This window comes from Onychostoma macrolepis, chromosome 02 (assembly GCF_012432095.1).
Source record: "Onychostoma macrolepis isolate SWU-2019 chromosome 02, ASM1243209v1, whole genome shotgun sequence".
Classification (NCBI taxonomy): Eukaryota; Metazoa; Chordata; class Actinopteri; order Cypriniformes; family Cyprinidae; genus Onychostoma; species Onychostoma macrolepis.
The window spans coordinates 31,067,721-31,088,811 of NC_081156.1; the positions used below are offsets into that span (position 1 = coordinate 31,067,721).

Genomic DNA, 21,091 nt, shown 5'->3' on the forward strand with positions numbered 1-21,091 from the left:
ACATCAAACACGCACCTGCGAATCTCTGCCTCCGGCAAGTTCTGCAACAGGCTCTCATGCTCTCCGCTTCTCGCTTTCTCTTTCTTGCTCTTTCCGTGTTGTTTTTGTTCGTGATCGCTAATTACCTTAAACTATAAACTGTTTTTTCACAGCATTCGCCTCTAATTGTGTGAGATTGACAGAATATTAGCTCAGACGGACCAGAAATAAGTCCGTTTGAGACACGCGTCCAATTATCCGTCCTTCTGTCAGAGATCTGACCGCACACCTCCACACACCACTGATAGCAGACCTAAAACTGAGTCTGGGTTTTGCACTTAATGTGCTCTGGAATGATTAGATGGACTTTGGAAAGTGCTGTCAGATGAAATGTGTTTGATCTGACGTAGCATGTGTTCCTGCAGTAATTGTGTTCTTGCTGCTTGATTTAAGCTGACATGATTTCATAATGAGGGAGGAAATTCAATATCCTTAATCTGACTCCTCACACACACACACACACACACACACACTTACTACAGTGAGGATCTGTAAAATAGCATTGTGTTCATGCGAAGAGAATTGTTAAAACTAAGACAATTAAAAACTATTTTTGTTCATTGAAATAAAGCTGAAATTAATAAGAAATATCAAATGTATATTAAATATAACAATTATACTTACTGTATATAAAACAAAAGGAGAAATGTTGCCTTGGCAACTAACTGAAAAGTACTAAATTGAAGTTGAAGTGCTAATATTACTAAAATGACAACTGAAATAAATGCATTAAATATTAATATAAAGAAATATTTTAAAAGAAACTAATAAAAATAACAATCACATAACACATTTGCTAAAATCAAAACTGAAATGTTAGAAGAAAACATTTAAACTTGTAATTAAATATAACAAACAAAAATGACAATTAACTGAAATATAATATGTTGAAGTTGAAGTGTTAAAACATAAAACGAACACTAAAATAAATGAAATTAAATATAAATATTTTTTAAAGTAATAACAATGACAAAATCATGTAACAAATTTACTAAAATTTTAAGTATAATTTAAATGAAATCTGAAATATTAGATGAAAAATTTAAATAAGAAATCTTGCCTTGGCAGTTAACAGAAATATAATATGAAGTACCAAACTTACTAAAATGAAAATAAATAATTGTAATAAATAAAGTAAATCTAAAAAAATAAATAAATAAACCATAATTTTTTATGCAAACTTACTAAAATTAGTAAAATGAAAACTGAAATAAATTTATTAAATCTAAATAGAAATAAAAAATAAAAATCACAAAATTACTCAAACTTAAACCAAAATTACAATAAAAATAATAATAGTATAATATAATAATAATAATAGTATTTAAAATGTTTTCCTTTCTGTATGCACAGATAAACAACTTAAAACTGAAAAGTATTTGCACCGCACCTGGTATAAAAATGACCAGTGCAAAACAGTTTAAGTGTAGGCGGTATTGCATTAAATCACAATCACATCTTCAGAGGTGGATAAATGGATCATTCATAATTCATATGAAGACGCAGGAGTTGAATTACTGCATTTGGCTGTCACTCGTGCAGTTTTGATTGGCTTTTATGAAGTGCAAGATAAACAGATTTCTACAGTAATAACACAGTGACTACAGCAAGATCACATCTGCTGCCGGTGATACTCCTACAGGGAGTATAGAAACGTGTGTGTGTGTGTGTGTATGTGTGAGAGAGAGAGATGTAATAGATACACTCACATCCTCTTGAGTATCTGTTCTCTCTCTCGATGAGTTCCAATTGTCATTTTTATTGGCTTGAAGGGCACTGCAGGAAGAGAACTTCATTTGTGGGGTCGTTCTGAATGAAAATGAGCAACGGGGTCCCTTCATGAGCGATTCACTGAATATCTTTTTGCTCGGCCCTGAAGAAAATTGTATTGCTCTGATATTGCTGTTTTATAGCTCAAGGCACTTGAGCAGGTTTGTCTCAGATGTTTTGTCAAAAATGTCTTAGGAGAAATAAAATAGGCACAGTGAAATAATTGTTAGGAGTTATAAAACTGCAGGAAAAAGTATGTGAACCCTTTGATTTGCATTTTTGTTTTTTGCATGCATGCATTGAAATTTGATCTAAATTGCAGCTTGTTGTGTGTAAACATTCACATTTACTCTATTCACGTTTACATGTTTATGATTTCTCTCTTGTGTATGCTCCTTTATGTATCTTAAAGAGACTGTGACCGTAACCGTGACATTAAATAATTAAACTTTTTTTTGTAATGGAACAGTTTATTAAACCTTCAGGCAAAATATTGCATATGTGTTTTTTGTTGAATCATATTTAATGCATTAGACTTACAGCTTGAATAGTATGATATAGTGGAAATATGAAACTCCCTATACGCAAATTTACATATGTGACCCTGGACCACAAAACCAGTCTTAAGTCACTGGGGTATATTTGTAGCAATAGCCAAAAATACACTGTATGGGTCAAAATTATAGATTTTTCTTTTATGCCAAAAATCATAAGTATATTAAGTAAAGATCATATTCCATGAAGATATTTAGTCAATTTACTACTGTAAATATATCAAAACGTCGTTTTTTATTAGTAATATGAATTGCTAAAAATTCATTTGGACAACTTTAAAGTCGATTTTCTCAATATTTAGATTTTTTTGCACCCTCAGATTCCAGATTTTCAAATAGTTGTATCTCGGCCACATATTGTCCGATCCTAACAAACCATACATCAATGGAAAGCTTGTATAAATCTCAATTTCAAAAAATTTACACTTAAGACTGGTTTTGTGGTCCAGGGTCACATATATTAAATGTCCATATATGAAATATATTGTCATATAAAGTAAATATATAGTAAAAACATATGAAACATATTACAAATTGGAACAATTTCATGTATCACAATTTCAAGCCAATACAAATATATACTGTATGTATGTATGTATAATACATTTTTAGATATAAATGACATGTACATGTTTATCCATCTTAAAACCTCTCAATACATCTTGATATTATATAAGTTGATATAAAATATAGACATTTAAAAAATATTACAAAATATTTTTGTATATATAGTGGAATGAACCCCTTGCAGAATCTGTGAAAATGTGAGTAATTTTAACAAAATAAGAGAGATCATTCAAAATGCATGTTATTTTTTTATTTAGTACTGTCCTGAGTAAGATATTTTACATAAAAGATGTTTACATTTAGTCTACAAGACATAAAATAGCTGAAATGATTAAAATAACTCCATTCAAAAGTTTGGGAACCCTTGGTTCTTAATACTGTGTGTGGTTCCCTGGATGATCTACAACTGTTTTTGTGATGGTTGTTCATGAGTCCCTTGTTTGTTCTGAACAGTTAAACTGAGCACTGTTCTTCAGAAAAATCCTCCATGTCCTGCAGATTCTTCAGTTTCCCAGCATCTTTTGCATATTTGAACCCTTTCCAGCAGTGACTGTATGATTTTTGAGAACCATCTTTTCACGGTGAGGACAATTGAGGGACTCAAACACAACTATTGAAAAAGGTTCAAACATTCACTGATGCTCCAGAAGGAAACACGATGCATTAAAAGCCATGAAAACAGCTGAAAACATTTGAATAGGATGAGGATGTCCAAATTTTTCTTATTTTGTTGAAATATAATTTTTTTTCCCATTTAGTACTGCCCTTCGCAAACTTTCACATGCCACTGTCTGTCATTATAAAAATCATGATATAGATATTATTAACAATTATTAATTGATAATTATCAACAAGGGCAAAAACACCTTTATGGTCCTCAGAGGCCCAAACTGAGCAAAAGTATGCAATTTGATGGAGTTGCTGATATTTATATGCCAAAACTAAGATACAATTCTTATAGCTTTATATCAGTATAACAGAAAAATTGCATAATATACATATAAATGTCAGTTTATGCATATTAATATCACTTTATATATCCAAATAGTATGTCTTAGTAAGATAATATTTAAATACTTATTTTTATCTTTACAATCCTCTGTAGTTCTAGGGGGCAGAACATATAATTCTATGAAATACGGTGATGATTGAGAGATGAACAAATAAATGTTGCTTAAAAGCCTGATGATCATATTTGATACTGATCATTTAACATGATTTTTCTCAAATTCAATCAAGTAAACCTAAGTTGCTTCAGTCCAGTAAGTGAAATCTTGAAATATTACCAACAAAATAAAAGTTATTACGCTTACTTTATAAAAATCAGTAAAGTTTTCACAGTAAAAAGGTAAGTAAACCATGAACGTTTTACAATTGTACTAAAAGGCTTTTTACTTGAAACATCTAAACTATCAATCAGACAACAGAAGGCATGCAGTAGATGGTGTACGACAAGCTTTTCAGCAAAGTTTTGATCCTTTAGACAAATCTTTTGTACCAATCTTTATATGGTTAAGTACTAAATGTGCCGTAATCTGACAGCGAGTGATTTTAGTGCAGAAAGAAGTGAAAAGCAATTGGAGTGAGAGGAACGGGAGCGAAAGGAGACATGCAGAGAGAGAACAAGGAGTGGTGGAGAGTGAGGAGGGTGAGAAGAAAGACAGGAGAGTGAGGGAGTAAGCGAGGAGAAGTCAGACTTTGATCAGAGCAGAAAGGAGTCTGCCGGGGGACGGGATCGTATACTGCCTTGTCACATGCTCTAATCTGAAGGATAAATCTTGACACTTTTTTGATGGTGTTTCACAGAGACCTAAAGCACATGTGCTCTTCCCCAGAGCGAAACCTGCTTTTTGCACCTCTGACGGGCGTACGGATCGACCCGCTCTCAAACCTGCATCTCTGATGAATTCAATTTTACAGTTTATGAAGCGGAACGTAAGATCTCCCCACCCCTGCAGAGAGTTTACAGCACACTCACACAGCTGGGCCCTTCTGCTCACATTCAGCTGGATGTTTATGATGTACTTGCGAGTCCGGATGGGAATAGATGGGCTTCAAGATAACGTGGTGCCAAAATTTAGCTTATTTTCTTTCTTAATAAATGTCCTTATTCTTAATTTAGTCTTCATTGGTGTACATTATACTAATGAAAAAATGTCCATCAAAAAATCTATTTACTCAGCTAAAACAGATTTCCTATCCTGATGATGTAAGCAAAGCCTTGTGTGCGGGGAAACATAATATTAAACAACTATATACTGAGTGTTGCTTGTCTGTGCAAAACATCGAATGAAAGGGGCTCTGGGTGCTTTCTTGGGCTTTGCCTGGTTCCTAGGAATTTTCCAGTAGGTTACTAGGACTTTGCTAGGAGTTTGCTAGGGCCAGTGTTGCCAAGTACACAGTTTTCCAGCAAAATTGGGCTACTTTTTGTACTGTTGCTGCAGGTTCTTTACTTGGTCCATGGGATGAAGCAAACCACCCCGTCCCCTGGAATGCAATTTCGGCCAATTTCCCCTGGGTTAGTTTTGGTCCAGATTGGGCTAGTTTTTAGTAGCAGTTGGGCCATTTTTTTAAGCAGACCTGGCAACCCTGTCTAGGGCATGATTAGAGCTGGGGACACACTATACAACTGGAACATTCTAAAATTAAACTCAACACACTTAAAGTTAAACTATTTCCATCCACTGGAGCAGATTCTAGTCTTTGACAGTCAGAGACGAACACAAACCTAATGACTGAGTCAGTCCACTACACGACACACTTAAAGGGGTCATATGATGTTGCTAAAAAGAACATTATTTTGTTGTATTTGGTGTAATGCAATGTGTTTACGCGGTTCGAGGTTCAAAAAACACATTAGTTTTCACACACTGTACATTATTGTTGCTCCTCTATGCTCTGCCTTTCTGAAACGTGCCGATTTTTACAAAGCTCATTGTTCTGAGAAGTGAGGTGTGCTCTGATTGGCCAGCTATCCGGTGCGTTGTGATTGGCCGAATACCTCAAGCGTGTGACAGAAATGTTACGCCCCTTCCCAAGTTGTGATGCCATGTCCCAGCCTTTTTACAGTCTATGGTCCCGGCGCGACGAGACTAAAACAATAAAACCCGCTATAAACGAGGCATTTGTTGCATTCAGTGAGGACATAATTACTGATTATAATGACTCATATGGTCTTTTAATGCATTGCATTGCACCACGCCGCATAAACATAACACCATGTCTGCATTTGTGATCATAGAAACGCCAAACAAGCACTACTCTACACAGCTCAAAACTCGCATTTGAATAGTCAGTAGCAAATTCTTTATATATCGAAACGTACTTACAGGCTGTGAATCAGAAGCACCAGACTGTCCTTGCGACGTTGGAATTGCTGTTCACGGCCATTCATAGTGTTCACATTGTGTAGGCTACTCTCTCCCAGGATCAGGAAATAGTCCTCAGTAAAATGCGAATAAAAGTTACGCCTTCTTTCATTGCGAATACGAATATGGCAGTGTTATGCAATTCTTCCCACACCGTGACGTAGACATGTGGGGGCGTGTTTGAATGAGCCGTTTTAGGAAGGCGTGGCAGTGTCTTAACTTTAATAAAGAATATCTCTTTGGGTTTGAGACTTTAGTCTTTGCAACTTCAGGGATCTTATCTATGCTTATCTAAGCTTGTAACACTCCAAAGAGAAAGGAAAACTTGAAATCGCATCATATGACCCCTTTTATGACTGGTGCAAGTCACGATTGGGCATATTCTGCCGAAAAAAAAAAAAAAAAAATCTCATGATAATTTAACTGCATACCAAAACAAACATGGATGTCAACAGACAGCTAGCAATATTTATTTTCTGTGCAATTTGTGCAGAAAAAAGGAAAAAGTTTAAAAATCCTGATTAAATGTTCTACCCACACAGCTGCTCCCATCCCACCAAAGACAACACTGCAGACAGCGGTGCTTTTATTGAATTATTGAAACATTCAAGGTTTGTTTTTCTTAGTTTGTGCTTAACAATATCTATCCTCTTATGCTGGTGCTGAGTAGACTTGTCTTTCATGTATTTTCAGTTATATTTAATTTTCTTCACTGCAACATTTCTAGCACTGTTAAACTTGTAGTCAAGCAATAATATATTCGTTATTCTCATGTATCTCTACAGGTATTAAGGTACTGCAGGTACCTTATCAGGTACCAATCTGGTACTGCTCCGGGTGTGTGTTCACGGTGTGTTTGTTCACTACTCACTGCTGTGTGTGTGTGCACTTGGATGAGATAAATGCAGAGCACAAATTCCGAGTATGGGTCACCATACTTGGCCACACGTCACGTCCTTTCCTCCCGTCCTTTCCTTAAAAACAAATTGGTTCTGAGCAAAAACGGTAGGCTTTTTTGTTGCAGTTCCAGAATTGCCAGTTAGAATTAAATAATTACTGCTCAGTTTATTCAGACACAACAGTCGTTTAAAATTACTATTTTTCTATTTAATTTGTTTTAGTAGTCTACAGCAAACGTTAATGCTCCCCATGCTATTTAATGGCGCTGTGAACACTGCTCTCCGACAGCTGACAGAAGAGCTGCAGAGGTACTCAATGCACTAATTTCCTCATCCATTTGACACAAAACTATAATATATATAATTAAATTATTTTATTTACAGGTGTCATTTAAAAAAAAAATGACATGAAGAATGTTATGAAGAATAATTTAGATTTTACACTAACTGCAGAACAAAACAAATAGCCTAAAACCTTGTAATGTGAACTTATGAAATAAAAGAAACATCAAAATAAGATGTGTAATCAAAAAAAATATTTGACAAAATTATGTTTGACAGTGAATGCATGTCCATTGCATAACATACAATCACTGATATCAGTTGCAAATATTAAACATTTAGAAAACTCTTTGTGAAAATGACTGGCAACAACTGTTTCTTGAATATTTAAGATTTATTATCTTTCAACCCCACACACAATACAACTTCATCTGCCGACCGAGCCCAACTGAAAGAGACCCGGTCCGTCTGGGAACGATCAGTTGTCAAGCCCATTACATTCATTCAATTACATTCAGTTACATTCATAATAGTTAGAAAAGTAGTAGTAAATCTGTCCTCATCAAAGAACGAGCAATAGTTTCTAGTTGCCTTCTGTAAAACAGCAATAGCTGCCTTAGCAAGCACCGTTAATATCATTGCCTTACATTACAATCCAATCAAGAACATAAAATCAAGACATCCAGCCAGACAATACATTATTCAGAGCTAAATATTCAGTTGCACTTGAAAATGTCACATGACAGAAGTTAAATTTATTGTGAACGCTGTCTAATGTTCTTCTCAACACACCTTTCTGGCTGGGTTCAGTTTAGGGTGAAGATCAGCCGTATTGTCTTCTAATTGGTGGGTAATTATGGGCAAATTGTTGCTTAATTTTGCTGCCATTATTTGCATTGTATCCTGATGATCACCCAGAAAAACACACAGAGGGAAGAAACTGGCAGTGTTTATGTGGTAATGTTAGAGCATACCTCAACATATCTTTCACAGCATCCAGGTGGAAATACTCAAGATAATAAGAGGTGAAAGGTTGCGTCATTTTATATGCTCTCACACACACACTACAGCTTATCAAAAATGAAAAGATCCCTGTCCTTCTTGCTATTCAAACACATCCACACACACTGTAAGTTGATCTGTCGCTAGGGAGTGTGTGTTTAACGCTGTGAGCAGCTTGAATGCATTTGTAACGACATCTCTTGTGCAAACACATGCACACAGTGAACGGTGGACCTGCATCTGTAACAACACATAGACCCTCGGCAGTCCTGCTAATCACCTCAAAGAGCCTGACCTCAGTGTCGGCCCCCTCGGGTTTCAGCTCCACCAGGAGGCCCAGTCAATCTCAAGAAGCAGAGCGGTGAATGGGCCCCACGGTGGAGCTGCGTGGTGGGGCCCACATGCAGAGGTTTCAGCAAAATACACAAAACCACTTCAAAACGTTCCATTGATGTCCGTCAGGGAACAAAGGCATTCCTGATGCATGAGTGTTCGCAGCTGGCAATCCAGTAGCTTTCAGGACTTCTTTTATAGCTGGACCCACGTCGTGATGCACTCAGCTACTTCCTGTTTCTGTGCTACACAAAGACATGCAGCAACATTGTACAAATCTAGTCCAAATACAATGTAAAAAGCTGAAAAAAAAAGTATGTTTTTGGGTGATGCCAGCAATGTGGGCTCTGTGGCGGAGCTGCAAGCTGGGACCTACTTATCTGCTGTCTGTCTTCCAAAACAAACACAGCTCTCAAAATAATGATGTCTGGGGGAAAATGACTTGTGAAGCTGTGTCAATATTTACAGCCTTATTCTTTTGTCCATCTTACCCTACCCTTTCATGTCTGACCCAACACACACACACACACACACACACGCAAACACACACACATGCTGTTTTTGTTCATCTCTCTCTCCTTCACTCAAATTTTAATTAGGATTCAAATGACTTTGTTAAATGACATGAAAGTCAAATGCTGCCAAGCTATTGTGATTTAAAGAGGATCCGACTGGCAAAATAAATACAGAGAGTCTGATATCATCACCGCTGTTTCCACACCATAATTAATAAGAATAGTCATTTCTATAGTGTTTATTCATTTTGAGATAACATAATTATACAAACTCTCTCTCTCTCTCTCTCTCTCTCTCTCTCTCCCTCTTTCTCTCAGTTTTAATCCTAATATATTTTGTTTATTTTCAAGTTTAAATTATGATTTGAAGCCCAGATTTTCAATGTGCCACAGACTCTTGGATATGTATATATGGTTATTCCTTCAAAGTACCTTGGAAAATGCTATAACGAAAACACTGTAGTATAAGAATATAGTAATCATTCACTCCCATGGTAAAATACTGAATACCAAAATATATCTGATGCAACCTCAAACCTCAAATTTGACAAGAAGAATGAATATATAATAAGTATAAAACAAGAGTAATTGTCTTTTTCTCTGTTTCCTTCAGGAGGAGTGTCGTAATTATATTAAGGTGTTGTTGAGCCATGATGGAGGGCTGTTTGTGTGCGGGACAAACGCTTTCAACCCGCTGTGTGCCAATTACACGGTGAGTGTTTCTCAATGCCTGCAGACTTCACCGTCTCCCCTGTGTTTACCCTCAGCAAACATGTAGAGCGTGTAAAGCACAGTTCTACACAAACAACATCCGTCTATATGTGGAAGAAATTCAACAGGAGCTCATTATTTTCTTTTATTTTTTGTAGCAAAACAAACAGTTCGATAATGCTGTGTATTGCTGATTCAGTTGCATACTCGGTGTTGTTTGCAACATGTCACCCACCTCACAGTTTTACTACTAAACTAACCCAGGTGAAAAACAAGTACATAATGTACTTAAAGTGCTCTATTTTCGTGCACTAGTTTTGTACTTAATATATTAAAAAATGATTCTTTAGTACTTCTTAAGGTCAACTTAAGATCAGCTAAGTGTACTCAACTGTGCTATTATGACCTAAAATGCACTTTTAACATACTATGTTTGTATTTAAAAAATGTGTTTAGCTACCACTTGAGTGTACTAGTGTATGAAAGATGGGTTCAAGTGTACTACAAATGGTAACTAAATACATTTTTTAAATACATTTGCATTGTGTCTCAAAATAGCACAGTTGAGTACACTTAGATGATCTTAAGTTGACCTTAAGAAGTACTAAAGGATCATTTTTAGTATATTAAGTACAAAATTAGTGCGTGAAAATAGAGCACTTTAAGTACATTATGGAAGTGTACTTGTTTTTCACCTGGGAAATTTTCTCTAACAGTCCAGTCATTAAGAAATGCTTTGTGAGTCAGATCCACTGAATCATTAGAAAGAACTGGTTCAGTTGAACTCAGTATGCATGTTTACAATGGATTAACAATAATGAAAGTGGATCAGCATTGATGGAAGGCCAATCGACTTAATGATTAAAACTCAATAAATGGATGCACATAATTACATTGGAGGCTTCTGAGGAGATGATGCTCATTTGAATTGAATCGAAAGTGTGAATGTGTATGTAAATTGTTATGTGAGTGAATCTTTTAGGAACATGTCTGAATTATATCCCCCCAAAATCAAAGGGAAAATATAAGAAATTGTTTTGAATAAAGAAAATTAAGCATTAATATGGAAGCCTATTTCCGCCATGGAATAAACCTAGGGATGCAACGATGTATCAGCGGCCGATTTTTGAATAATTTAGAGCATAAAGTTTTAGGCATATCGAAAATAGCATGAAAAGGGCCGATACCGATGGTTTACTAATTAACTGCATGGAAACATCAACCTTCACATTGGCTATATATCAGTAATAATAATACGATGTGCGATTTGACATTATCGAGTATATTGCAAAAATCAAACAAAAGACACGCATAGTGCACGCATACATTACGTAAAGAAGTCCAGACTAGTGCGAGTGCGTTCTTTCACTGCATGATTCAGTATTAAAATGCATAAAGAATGATCAGAAAATTCAAGATATGGGGGCAGAAAATGTAACCTATATATTTATATCATTTCATACAATATCACACGAAGCTCGAGCGCCGTTTTTTTGGTCCAAAAATCATCATGATTATGTGATTTTATAACAGTTCAAAGAAGTTAATATTAAGAGACTTACATTTTAGACACCATATTGCCTGTTTTTGCTCTATTTCACCAACAAAAATAACTCCAAACACAGCCACAGCACTGTTTTGCGTCTCTGAGCTACATGACTGAATTTCTTTCCTGAATGAATCAACCGTTTAAATGATTCGGTTCAGTCGCAATGACTCACTCATTAACAGTGACTTGATGCCACCTACTGCTGGTTTTAATTTCACATTTAAAGTATTCTTTTTATTTTTTAAATAATTTCAAATATCAGTATTCAACCTTTTATGTACGTTCAAAACATTATTTATTCATTTGTAACTGCTGGTTAAAGTATTCAGAGCTGCATTAAACAGTGGGTAAATATATCTATTCCACTTCAGATGCAGCTTCTGTTTCCTCTGCATTGCAAAGATTAATTTTGTTGATACTGATTTCATTTGTTGGTAACAGCCCAAATGTCTTATTATACTAGTTGACTGAATAAATGTAAGAATTTGATTAAAAAGGTGATGCCCACTTTTAGAAAAAAAAGGCTTTATAAAGGGAAAAATGACCATAAAAGGTAAAAATCAATTTAAACTTAAGTTGAATTAAATTAAAAATTAATTTCTATCATTGCTGTGAACTGATCACCACACATAATATATGAAAAATATCAAACACTTTAAGGAGTCAGCTGTCCACGGTAGTCCTTAATTAAGATATCAGCACAATAACACACTCAAAATATCGTCTAATTATTGCTTTCGAAAGAAATCCCAGAAAATATCGAGATACCTTTTTTATCTTTATCGCACACCCCTAGCAGGAACAGATATGTTCAAATACCGATTCTGCCTGGAGAGAACCAGTTGATTTTTTTTTTTCTGTTTTTAAGCCCTGCTTTATGCAACTGAACAATATCGGTATCAGTATCGGAATCGTCCAGTAGTTGTTTGTTAAAATCGGTATCGGCCAAAAGAAATCCTATCGGTGCATCCCTAAATAAAACTAAAAATGATCAAAAAGAAAATTGTGACTTTTTCGTTTCTCGCAATTATGAGGAAATTGCTAGACTGTAAATACAAAAATTGCAAGATATAAACTAGCAATTCTGAGAAAGAAAGGTTAGACTTAGCAAAATATAAACAGTTTTTCTCGCAATTGCAAGTTTGCTACTCACAATACTGACTGTTTTCTCTAAATTTCGAGTTTACACCTCACAATTCAGTTTTTTTTAGCCACACACTAAAAAAATTAAAAGATAATTATGACTATTCTATTTGTGAATTTTTCTCTCATCTCGCAATTCTGTATTTATATATAGCAGTTCTGACTTTTTATCTTGCAATTCTGACTTATTTTCAGAATTTGTGAGAAAAAAGTCAGAATTATGAGATAAAAAGTCATTTATTTATCTGGCATAAATACATTACAAAATAATTGAGTTTTCCTAGTGTTGTCAAATGATTAATCGCATCCAAAATAAAAGCTTTTGTTTACATAATATATGTGTGTGTACTGTGTATATTTATGTATACTGTATATATACATAATAAATACACACACACATATATATTATGTAAACAAAAACTTTTATTTTGGATGCGATTAATTGCGATTAATCGTTTGAGAACACTAGTTTTTTTTTTTTAAATGTTCAGTTGGTCATATGCTATTTAATGTTTCATCTAGTTAATGCAATATATATATATATATATATATATATATTATTTATTTTATTTTATTTTATTATTTTTTTTTTTTTAATTTGTGGTGAAATTTCACGTGAATACATAATGAGAATCACCCTTTTGTTGCGAACAGATTTCACGTTTTGTGGTTAAATCTTCAAATCTGTGTTTTTACAGTATATTGCAACATCAGAACTGATTTATTGCTTCATATAAAACTGAGAAAGCCTTTCTGGAGACAGTTTGGTAGGTTTGTTGTATTTGTGAGATAAATCGTCATGCGCTACAGTTGTGTTTGAAGTCTCTCTCACACATGCACACGCTCACTAACACTCTCGACTGTTGCTTGAAGCGTGTAGAAATGATAGCAGCACTTGTGAATGTGTTTGGAGATATGTGTGGTTTATAACAGCTATCATCCTCTCAGAGTGTCATATCCTGTCCTCACAAACAGTATGTGTGTGTGTGTTTGTTCAGAGAGACACTCTGGAATTGGTCGGCGAGCCCATCAGCGGAATGGCCCGATGTCCTTATGATCCCAAACACGCTAACGTGGCTCTGTTTGCAGGTAACTGACTGTCTTTTGTGGCTATGTAATGACTCTACCTCACATTATTTACACAATGGACTGATTTGTTTAGCACTTTTTAATCTGTGATAATAAGAGCCGTACACCTAGTGGATACACAGCATAATAATATTTAATATCGCCTCATTTATAGCTGTTTTATTTGCATCCATAAATGCATTTAACCACCTCTTCTTAACATCGTTAAGCTCAAGGACTTTCCGTTTGAACCCTTTGCCACATATATCATCGTGGCACAATGTCGATGCTCACTTCTGGTTATTGACCGCTGACCTCTGCCGTTTGACCTCAGAGGGCAGCTTGTTCACGGGGACAGTGACTGACTTCCTGGCCATCGACGCTGTCATTTACCGCAGTTTGGGAGAGAGTCCGGCTCTGCGCACGATCAAGCACGATTCCAAATGGTTCAGAGGTACTGTTTCATACATAAAATAAAACCCATGAATGTTTGGCAATATACATTGTTTGTTTTTTTATTTGTGGCATAAAATGTTTTATTTATTTATTTATTTATGAATTTAAACATTCCTAATGCACTAACAGTTAGGTTTTCTGCTCTCATCTATCACAATAATGTACAGTATATATCATTCAGAAGTTTTGGGGTTAGTAATAAAAATGAATAAATACTTTTATTCAACAAGAATTGATCAAAAGTTACAGCAAAGACATTTGTAATGTTACAAAAAAATATTTTTCAAATAAATGCTGTTCTGGACTTTCTGCTCATCAAAGAATCCTGAAAAAAATAATTCCACAAAAATATTTCCAACATATATAATAAGAGGAAATGTTTCTTGAGCGGCAAATCAGCATATTAGAATAATTTCTGAAGAATCGTGTGACACTGAAGGCTGGAGTAATGATGCAAAAATTTCTACTTTGCATAACAGGAATAAATTACACTTTAAAATATATTCAAATGTAAAACAGCTATTTAAAAAACTGTAGTAATATTTCACAATATTACTGTTTCATTTAGTAAAGCATTCATGAGCATTTTTCAAAAACATTAACATGATGCCAAAATGTTGCCAACCCCATTACTAGTGTAATTTTTAAATCTTGATTAGGGACTTTTCTCATCAAAAATTTATATATGCAATTAATTGTGACTAGATTATTTTTACATGGCTTGGCATTACCAAAGTAATTCCTGTAGGAGTTATCAAAGCTCAGCTCCATTTAAACTGAAGTTTATGGATGTGCAAAACTACATATTTTCAACGTCAACTAGTCAGTGGGATGTCTGATTTTTAAAAAGCCCTGTATAATTAGACTGTTTCATGTCTACTAACTAGACATGATCAGAAGCGGTTTTAACATCATGATATTTTGGACACTAAATGGCCTTTCAATAGGACAACTGACAAATATTCAACACAGAAATAAGCTAAATGACTATGTTTTACAATAAAAAAAGGGAACTTTTTGTTCTAGCTGACTAGCTGACCATCCTCAGACATTCTTAGCTACACTCTTAAAAATAAAGCTTCTTTATTAGTATTGATGATGGTTCCATGAAGAACCTTTAACATACATGGAAATGTTCAATACCACCAATGGTTCTTTATTATGGAAAAAAATGTTCTTTAGAATTTCAAAATGTTCTTCACACTTAGAAAAAAACTGTTATTTTAGGCACTGTTCACTGAAAGGTTCTTTGGGGAACCAAAAATGGTCCTTCTATAGCAGGTCTCCTCAAATCTGGACCTCGAGATCCACTTTCCTGCAGAGTTTAGCTGTAACCCTAATCAAACACGCCTGAACATGCTAATCAATGTCTTCAGGATCATTAGAAAATCACAGACAGGTGAGTTTGATCAGGGTTGGAGCTAAACTCTGCAGTGGATTGGACCTCCAGGGTAAGATTTGAGGAACCCTGTTCTATAGTATCACTGGTTTACTTCACTCTTAAAAAATAAAGGTTCTTTATTGGCATTAATGGTTCCTTTAAGAACATCCAAAGAACCTTTCCGTCACACAAAAGGTTCTTCATAGTGGAAAAAGGTTCTTCAGATAATAAAAATTTTCTTCACACTAAAAAGAACTGTTCACTGTAAGGTTCTTCTGTGGCATCACTGTCAAAAGCTGCACTTAACCTGGATTATTCCTTTTAAAGTCCGTTTTTTCAGTTTAGTAAAAATGAATCGCATTCGTGTCACTCTGCAATCTACCTGTCAGCCTGAAGTAGGGTTTGTTTTGTAGATTTCAAAATAGTTTCAGGAAGCAGCTCACAGCACTGAATTCTGAGTGTGATTTCACACCAGACACACCGAGAGCGCTAACAAAACCAAATTTTTTTTTTACCTGAGTTGTTTTTTGACAAATATGTGAGACCTTGTAACCACGGGAAACAGCACGGAGCTCTTAGAGCCTCATTCAGATGAGACTAGATGGATGTGTGTATAATTTAGAGCTGTCTGTTTGAACTTTGAATACTGGAGAGCTATGAGTTGAATATCTCTATAAAAGAATCATTGAGGGAGTGAGGCCGACATCCCGTTCAGAGCCACAAAGACCTGCGTCTGCTTTCTAAAACACACACCGCTCAAGGAGAGAGAGAGGAGAGGCCAAGACCTCTGAATGTCCTCTCTTCACTCTCTTTGCTTTATTTAAGAGGACATGCATGTTTTATGAGGACTATCTCTGCCTCATTCGGTTCTCTCGCTGTATATCTCTTTCTCTCCCCGCCTCCCTCTGGGACTGTGCATATGTTGTTTGTTCAGATGAAATGTCTTTATAATGACTGATGAGTGTTTACTTATTTGAGCTGCAATTTCTCCATAGGATGCCCTCAGACTGTAAAATTAAAGCCTGTGTTTGTGTGTGTCTTACAGAGCCTTATTTTGTGAGCGCCGTGGAATGGGGGCCTCATATCTACTTCTTCTTCAGGGAGATGGCCATGGAGTTCAACTATCTGGAGAAGGTAAGAAAGAAAAGTACAGGCGGAGATTTACACTGCTGTTCAAAAGTCTGGGGTTGGTAAAATTGATTGTTTTTGAAAGAAGTTTCTTCTGCTCACCAAGGCTGCATTTATTTGATAAAAATACAGTAAAAATAGTAAGATTGTGAAATATTATTACAATTTAAAATGACTAATGACTTTCTATTCGAATACATTTTAAAATGTAATTTATTTCTGTGATCAAAGCTGAATTTTCAGCATCATTACTCCATCCTTCAGTGTCACATGATCCTGATATGCTGATTTTACTGCTGAAGAAACATTTCTTATTATTATCAATGTTTAAAAATAATCTTTTTTTTACATTATAAATGTCTTTGATGTCACTTTTGATCAATTTGTCGCATTCTTGCTGAATAAAAGTATTATTTTCTTTTTAAAAATTACTGACCCCAACAGTCCTTTCTTGCCATTTATTGAAATTAAGCTGCTTTAATAATAATTAATCAAGGTTGTAATGTCATACGCACATCAATATATGACTGCCCATGTATATCTATCAATGACAGTTTAGTATTGAGGATCTTGATAGTGCACTAACCAGTACTCTGAGGTCAGCCAATCATAACAGAGGTCATTTGCATATTTAAGGTACAGTACTGTAAAGGTCTGTTAGCAATGGCATTTTTAATTTAAAGGACCGGTTCACCCAAAAATTAAAATTTGCTTAAAAATGTACTCATCCTCAGGCCATCCGAGATGTAGATGAGTTTGTTTCTTCATCAGAACAGATTTGGAGAAATGTAGCATTACATTAGTTGCTTACCAATGGATCCTCTGCAGTGAATGGGTGCCGTCAGAATGAGAGTCCAAACAACTGATAAAAACATCACAATAATCTACAAGTAATTCACACCACTCCAGTCCATCAGTTAACATCTTATGGAGTGAAAAACTGCATGTTTGTAATAAACAAATCTATTATTAAGGCGTTTTTCTTCAAACTGGCTAAAAGTCCTCTGTCCATAATTTTGCTTTCTCCAGTTCCTTTAATTCAAATAGAAGTGAGAAAATGGTTGGGTAAAACTAAATTATTACAGCCTTTGGCACAAGAAGCCTTGACCAACTTTATAATTGGACTGTTAAAAAAAGTAAAATGCAGTAGAGCAGAGCATGGCCCCTTTAAGTTTTTACACTATTGTCAAACAACTGAATTCTCACGATTGAAGTGTGAGGTTGAAAAGCAGTTCTCCAGTGAATAGTCACTTTGATTGTAGCACTGAATAGAGGCTATGTGGAATAAAACCTGAACTGTCTTCTTTTTGAATGTGTGTGTGTGCATTAGGTGATGGTGTCCCGCGTGGCACGTGTGTGTAAAGGTGATTTGGGGGGCTCTCAGCGGGTGTTGGAGCGCCAGTGGACATCGTTTCTGAAAGCGCGCCTGAACTGCTCAATCCCGGGAGACTCGCACTTCTACTTCAACCTGCTGCAGTCCACCAGCCCCATCATACGCATGCAGGGCAGGGACGTCATCCTGGGGGTCTTCTCAACACCCTCCAACAGGTACACACTCTCATACAGGATGAATCCTAAAGAGGACGATGTGATCATTTGCATTATAGTGGAACAATCTGTGAGTGAATGATGAATGCAGATGAGACCTTAATGTGATTCAACAGCCCTGATGCAAATAAGGACAAAAACCTTTGAGAAGGTTATTTCCTCAAATCATATTGGCACCAATTTATTGTCTTATCAGTTTCCATTCCCAGATCTGTCTGGTTACTATTATTTGTAAGGCACTGTAAAGTTGAATTTCTCATGAACTTACCTGCTTCATATTTCATTTAATTTTTTATTTTAATGATAATGATATTTATACTTAATATTATTTATTTTCATTTTAATAATATCCTGCAGCAGAAAAAATTTTTTAGTTTATTGCTGTATGATATTATTTTCATGACAATTAACCATATTTTCCCCAACAAATTCTTATAATTGAATAAATAATATAATTCTAATTACAGTAATTAAAATAATGTAAATTAATGATATTGTATATTTTTTAATTTTATATTTATTTTATTTTAAATACAATATACATTTTTATTTTAAATATCTATATATACTATATTTATTGTGTATTTTCATTACAATAATATAGTTATAATATATTTAAATATAATATATAAAATATATTCAAAATGTATTTATTTTACTATTATTTTCTTAGTTTGATGACAGATAAATATATTTTTCCCAACAAAATTTCATAATTAAATTAATAATTTAAATTTCATAACTAAAATTTCTAGTTACAGTAATTAACATAATGACAAATAATGATCTATTATATTATTTTATTTTATTTTTGCTGTTTGACATTTTCATGGCAATTAAGTACAATTTTCCCATCTATTTCTAATAATTATTTTGAAAAATAAAACACTTTACTAATTTTAAGTAAAGTAATTAAATGACAAATAATTATATGCAATGATATATGTTGATGCTTGTAAAATATGTGCTGGTTAAAATGTAATTGATATATAATTATAATAATATAATATATAATATAATAATAAAAATAAATATAATTTGTAATTGACAATATATATATATATATATATATATATATATATATATATATATATTTATTTTTTGTACTACAGTTAAATGACAAAAACATACGATGTTAAAGTAATGTGAGACTAATGAGAAACACCATTTACAATAATGATAATTTCACAAAAATGAGTGCACAGTTATGAGAATGGGATTTTTTCATTAAGGTGATGAGGGAGAAAGTTCTTAACTGTCATTAAAATAATGTCCTAAAATAGACTCGTTTTTCTGTAAGTAAAATATGATTTCGTCTGGTTGGTTGGTGGTGAAATATGATGTGGGCATATTTTTGTGACATTCACCCCGTAAATGTGTAAAGATTACGAAACGTAACTAAATCGAAGGGAAATGGAAAGGGGTTCTACACATGCACGTACGCACGTTCCTCTGTGATTTCGCTTCTTATTAGTCTGTTTTGAACCCGAGCAGCACGAATGAATCCAATTTCAAGGCAATTTGGATTTTGTTCTTTTGATATTCTGCCTAAAAGGCCTGTTTTTTTGTTTGTTTTTTTCTCCAGAAGAAAGACAGAGTGAAGAGTTGTGAGAGTTTGATTGTCTCGGGAGAAAGACTGTTTAAAATTCTGTTATCAGAGATGTTAAGATACGCCATAAACACATTTTAACAATGGACAAAACACTGATCTGCTTTCCTCAGGATAATAAATGGCCAGCTCACATTGTGCTGTAGTTTACAGTAGCAGTTGTGACATCTGTCAAAATGTGCAAAGAGAGCGAGTCAGAGAAAGAGAAATAACTATACATTTAGAGAAATATGCTTCTGCCTGGGAAGCCTGTACAAAATGTACCATAGTAGTGGTTTTAGACACTATTATCATGATGGAAATACCATGGTATTCTATGAGGTACTTTACAGTTCCATTTATATTGTTTACATTTCTGCATTTGCCAGACACTTTTATCTAAATGATTTTTGTTTCTTTGGTTTTTGTAAATAAATTCATATTTTTATTTATCAAGGATGCATCAAATTAGTTAAAAGTGATAGAAAAAGACATTTAGAATTTTACAAAATATTTCAATTGCAAATAAATGCTGTTCTTTTGAACTTTCTATTCACAATTTTAACTTTCCTTTCAACATTTTTTTTTCATGTATAATTTGTATTCATAAAAGTGTCCTGAAAAATAAAATGAGGGCTTTTCCACAAAATTATTAAAAGCACAACTGTTTTCAACACTGATAATAATAAAAACCTCTTGAGCAGCATATCAGCATCATAGAATGATTTCTGAAAACTGGAGTAATGAAGCTTGACATCACAGAAATAAATTGCATTTTAAAATATATTAATAAAAATAAATATAATTTGTAATTGACAATATATATATATATATATATATATATATATATATATATATATATTTATTTTTTGTACTACAGTTAAATGACAAAAACATACGATGTTAAAGTAATGTGAGACTAATGAGAAACACCATTTACAATAATGATAATTTCACAAAAATGAGTGCACAGTTATGAGAATGGGATTTTTTCATTAAGGTGATGAGGGAGAAAGTTCTTAACTGTCATTAAAATAATGTCCTAAAATAGACTCGTTTTTCTGTAAGTAAAATATGATTTCGTCTGGTTGGTTGGTGGTGAAATATGATGTGGGCATATTTTTGTGACATTCACCCCGTAAATGTGTAAAGATTACGAAACGTAACTAAATCGAAGGAAATGGAAAGGG

At 34.2% G+C, this 21,091-nt stretch overlaps 1 protein-coding gene across 2 annotated transcripts in view; it reads left to right on the forward strand.

Moving 5' to 3' along the window:
• sema6ba (sema domain, transmembrane domain (TM), and cytoplasmic domain, (semaphorin) 6Ba) overlaps nt 1–21,091 on the forward strand; it is a 133,251-nt gene that overhangs the window by 83,314 nt on the left and 28,846 nt on the right. For both annotated transcript variants that reach the window (XM_058762362.1, XM_058762372.1), the window contains 5 exons: nt 9,943–10,041; nt 13,731–13,821; nt 14,135–14,254; nt 16,683–16,771; nt 18,096–18,313. In XM_058762362.1, coding sequence (XP_058618345.1) covers nt 9,943–10,041; nt 13,731–13,821; nt 14,135–14,254; nt 16,683–16,771; nt 18,096–18,313 — 617 coding nt within the window. The remainder of the gene's footprint in view (nt 1–9,942; nt 10,042–13,730; nt 13,822–14,134; nt 14,255–16,682; nt 16,772–18,095; nt 18,314–21,091) is intronic.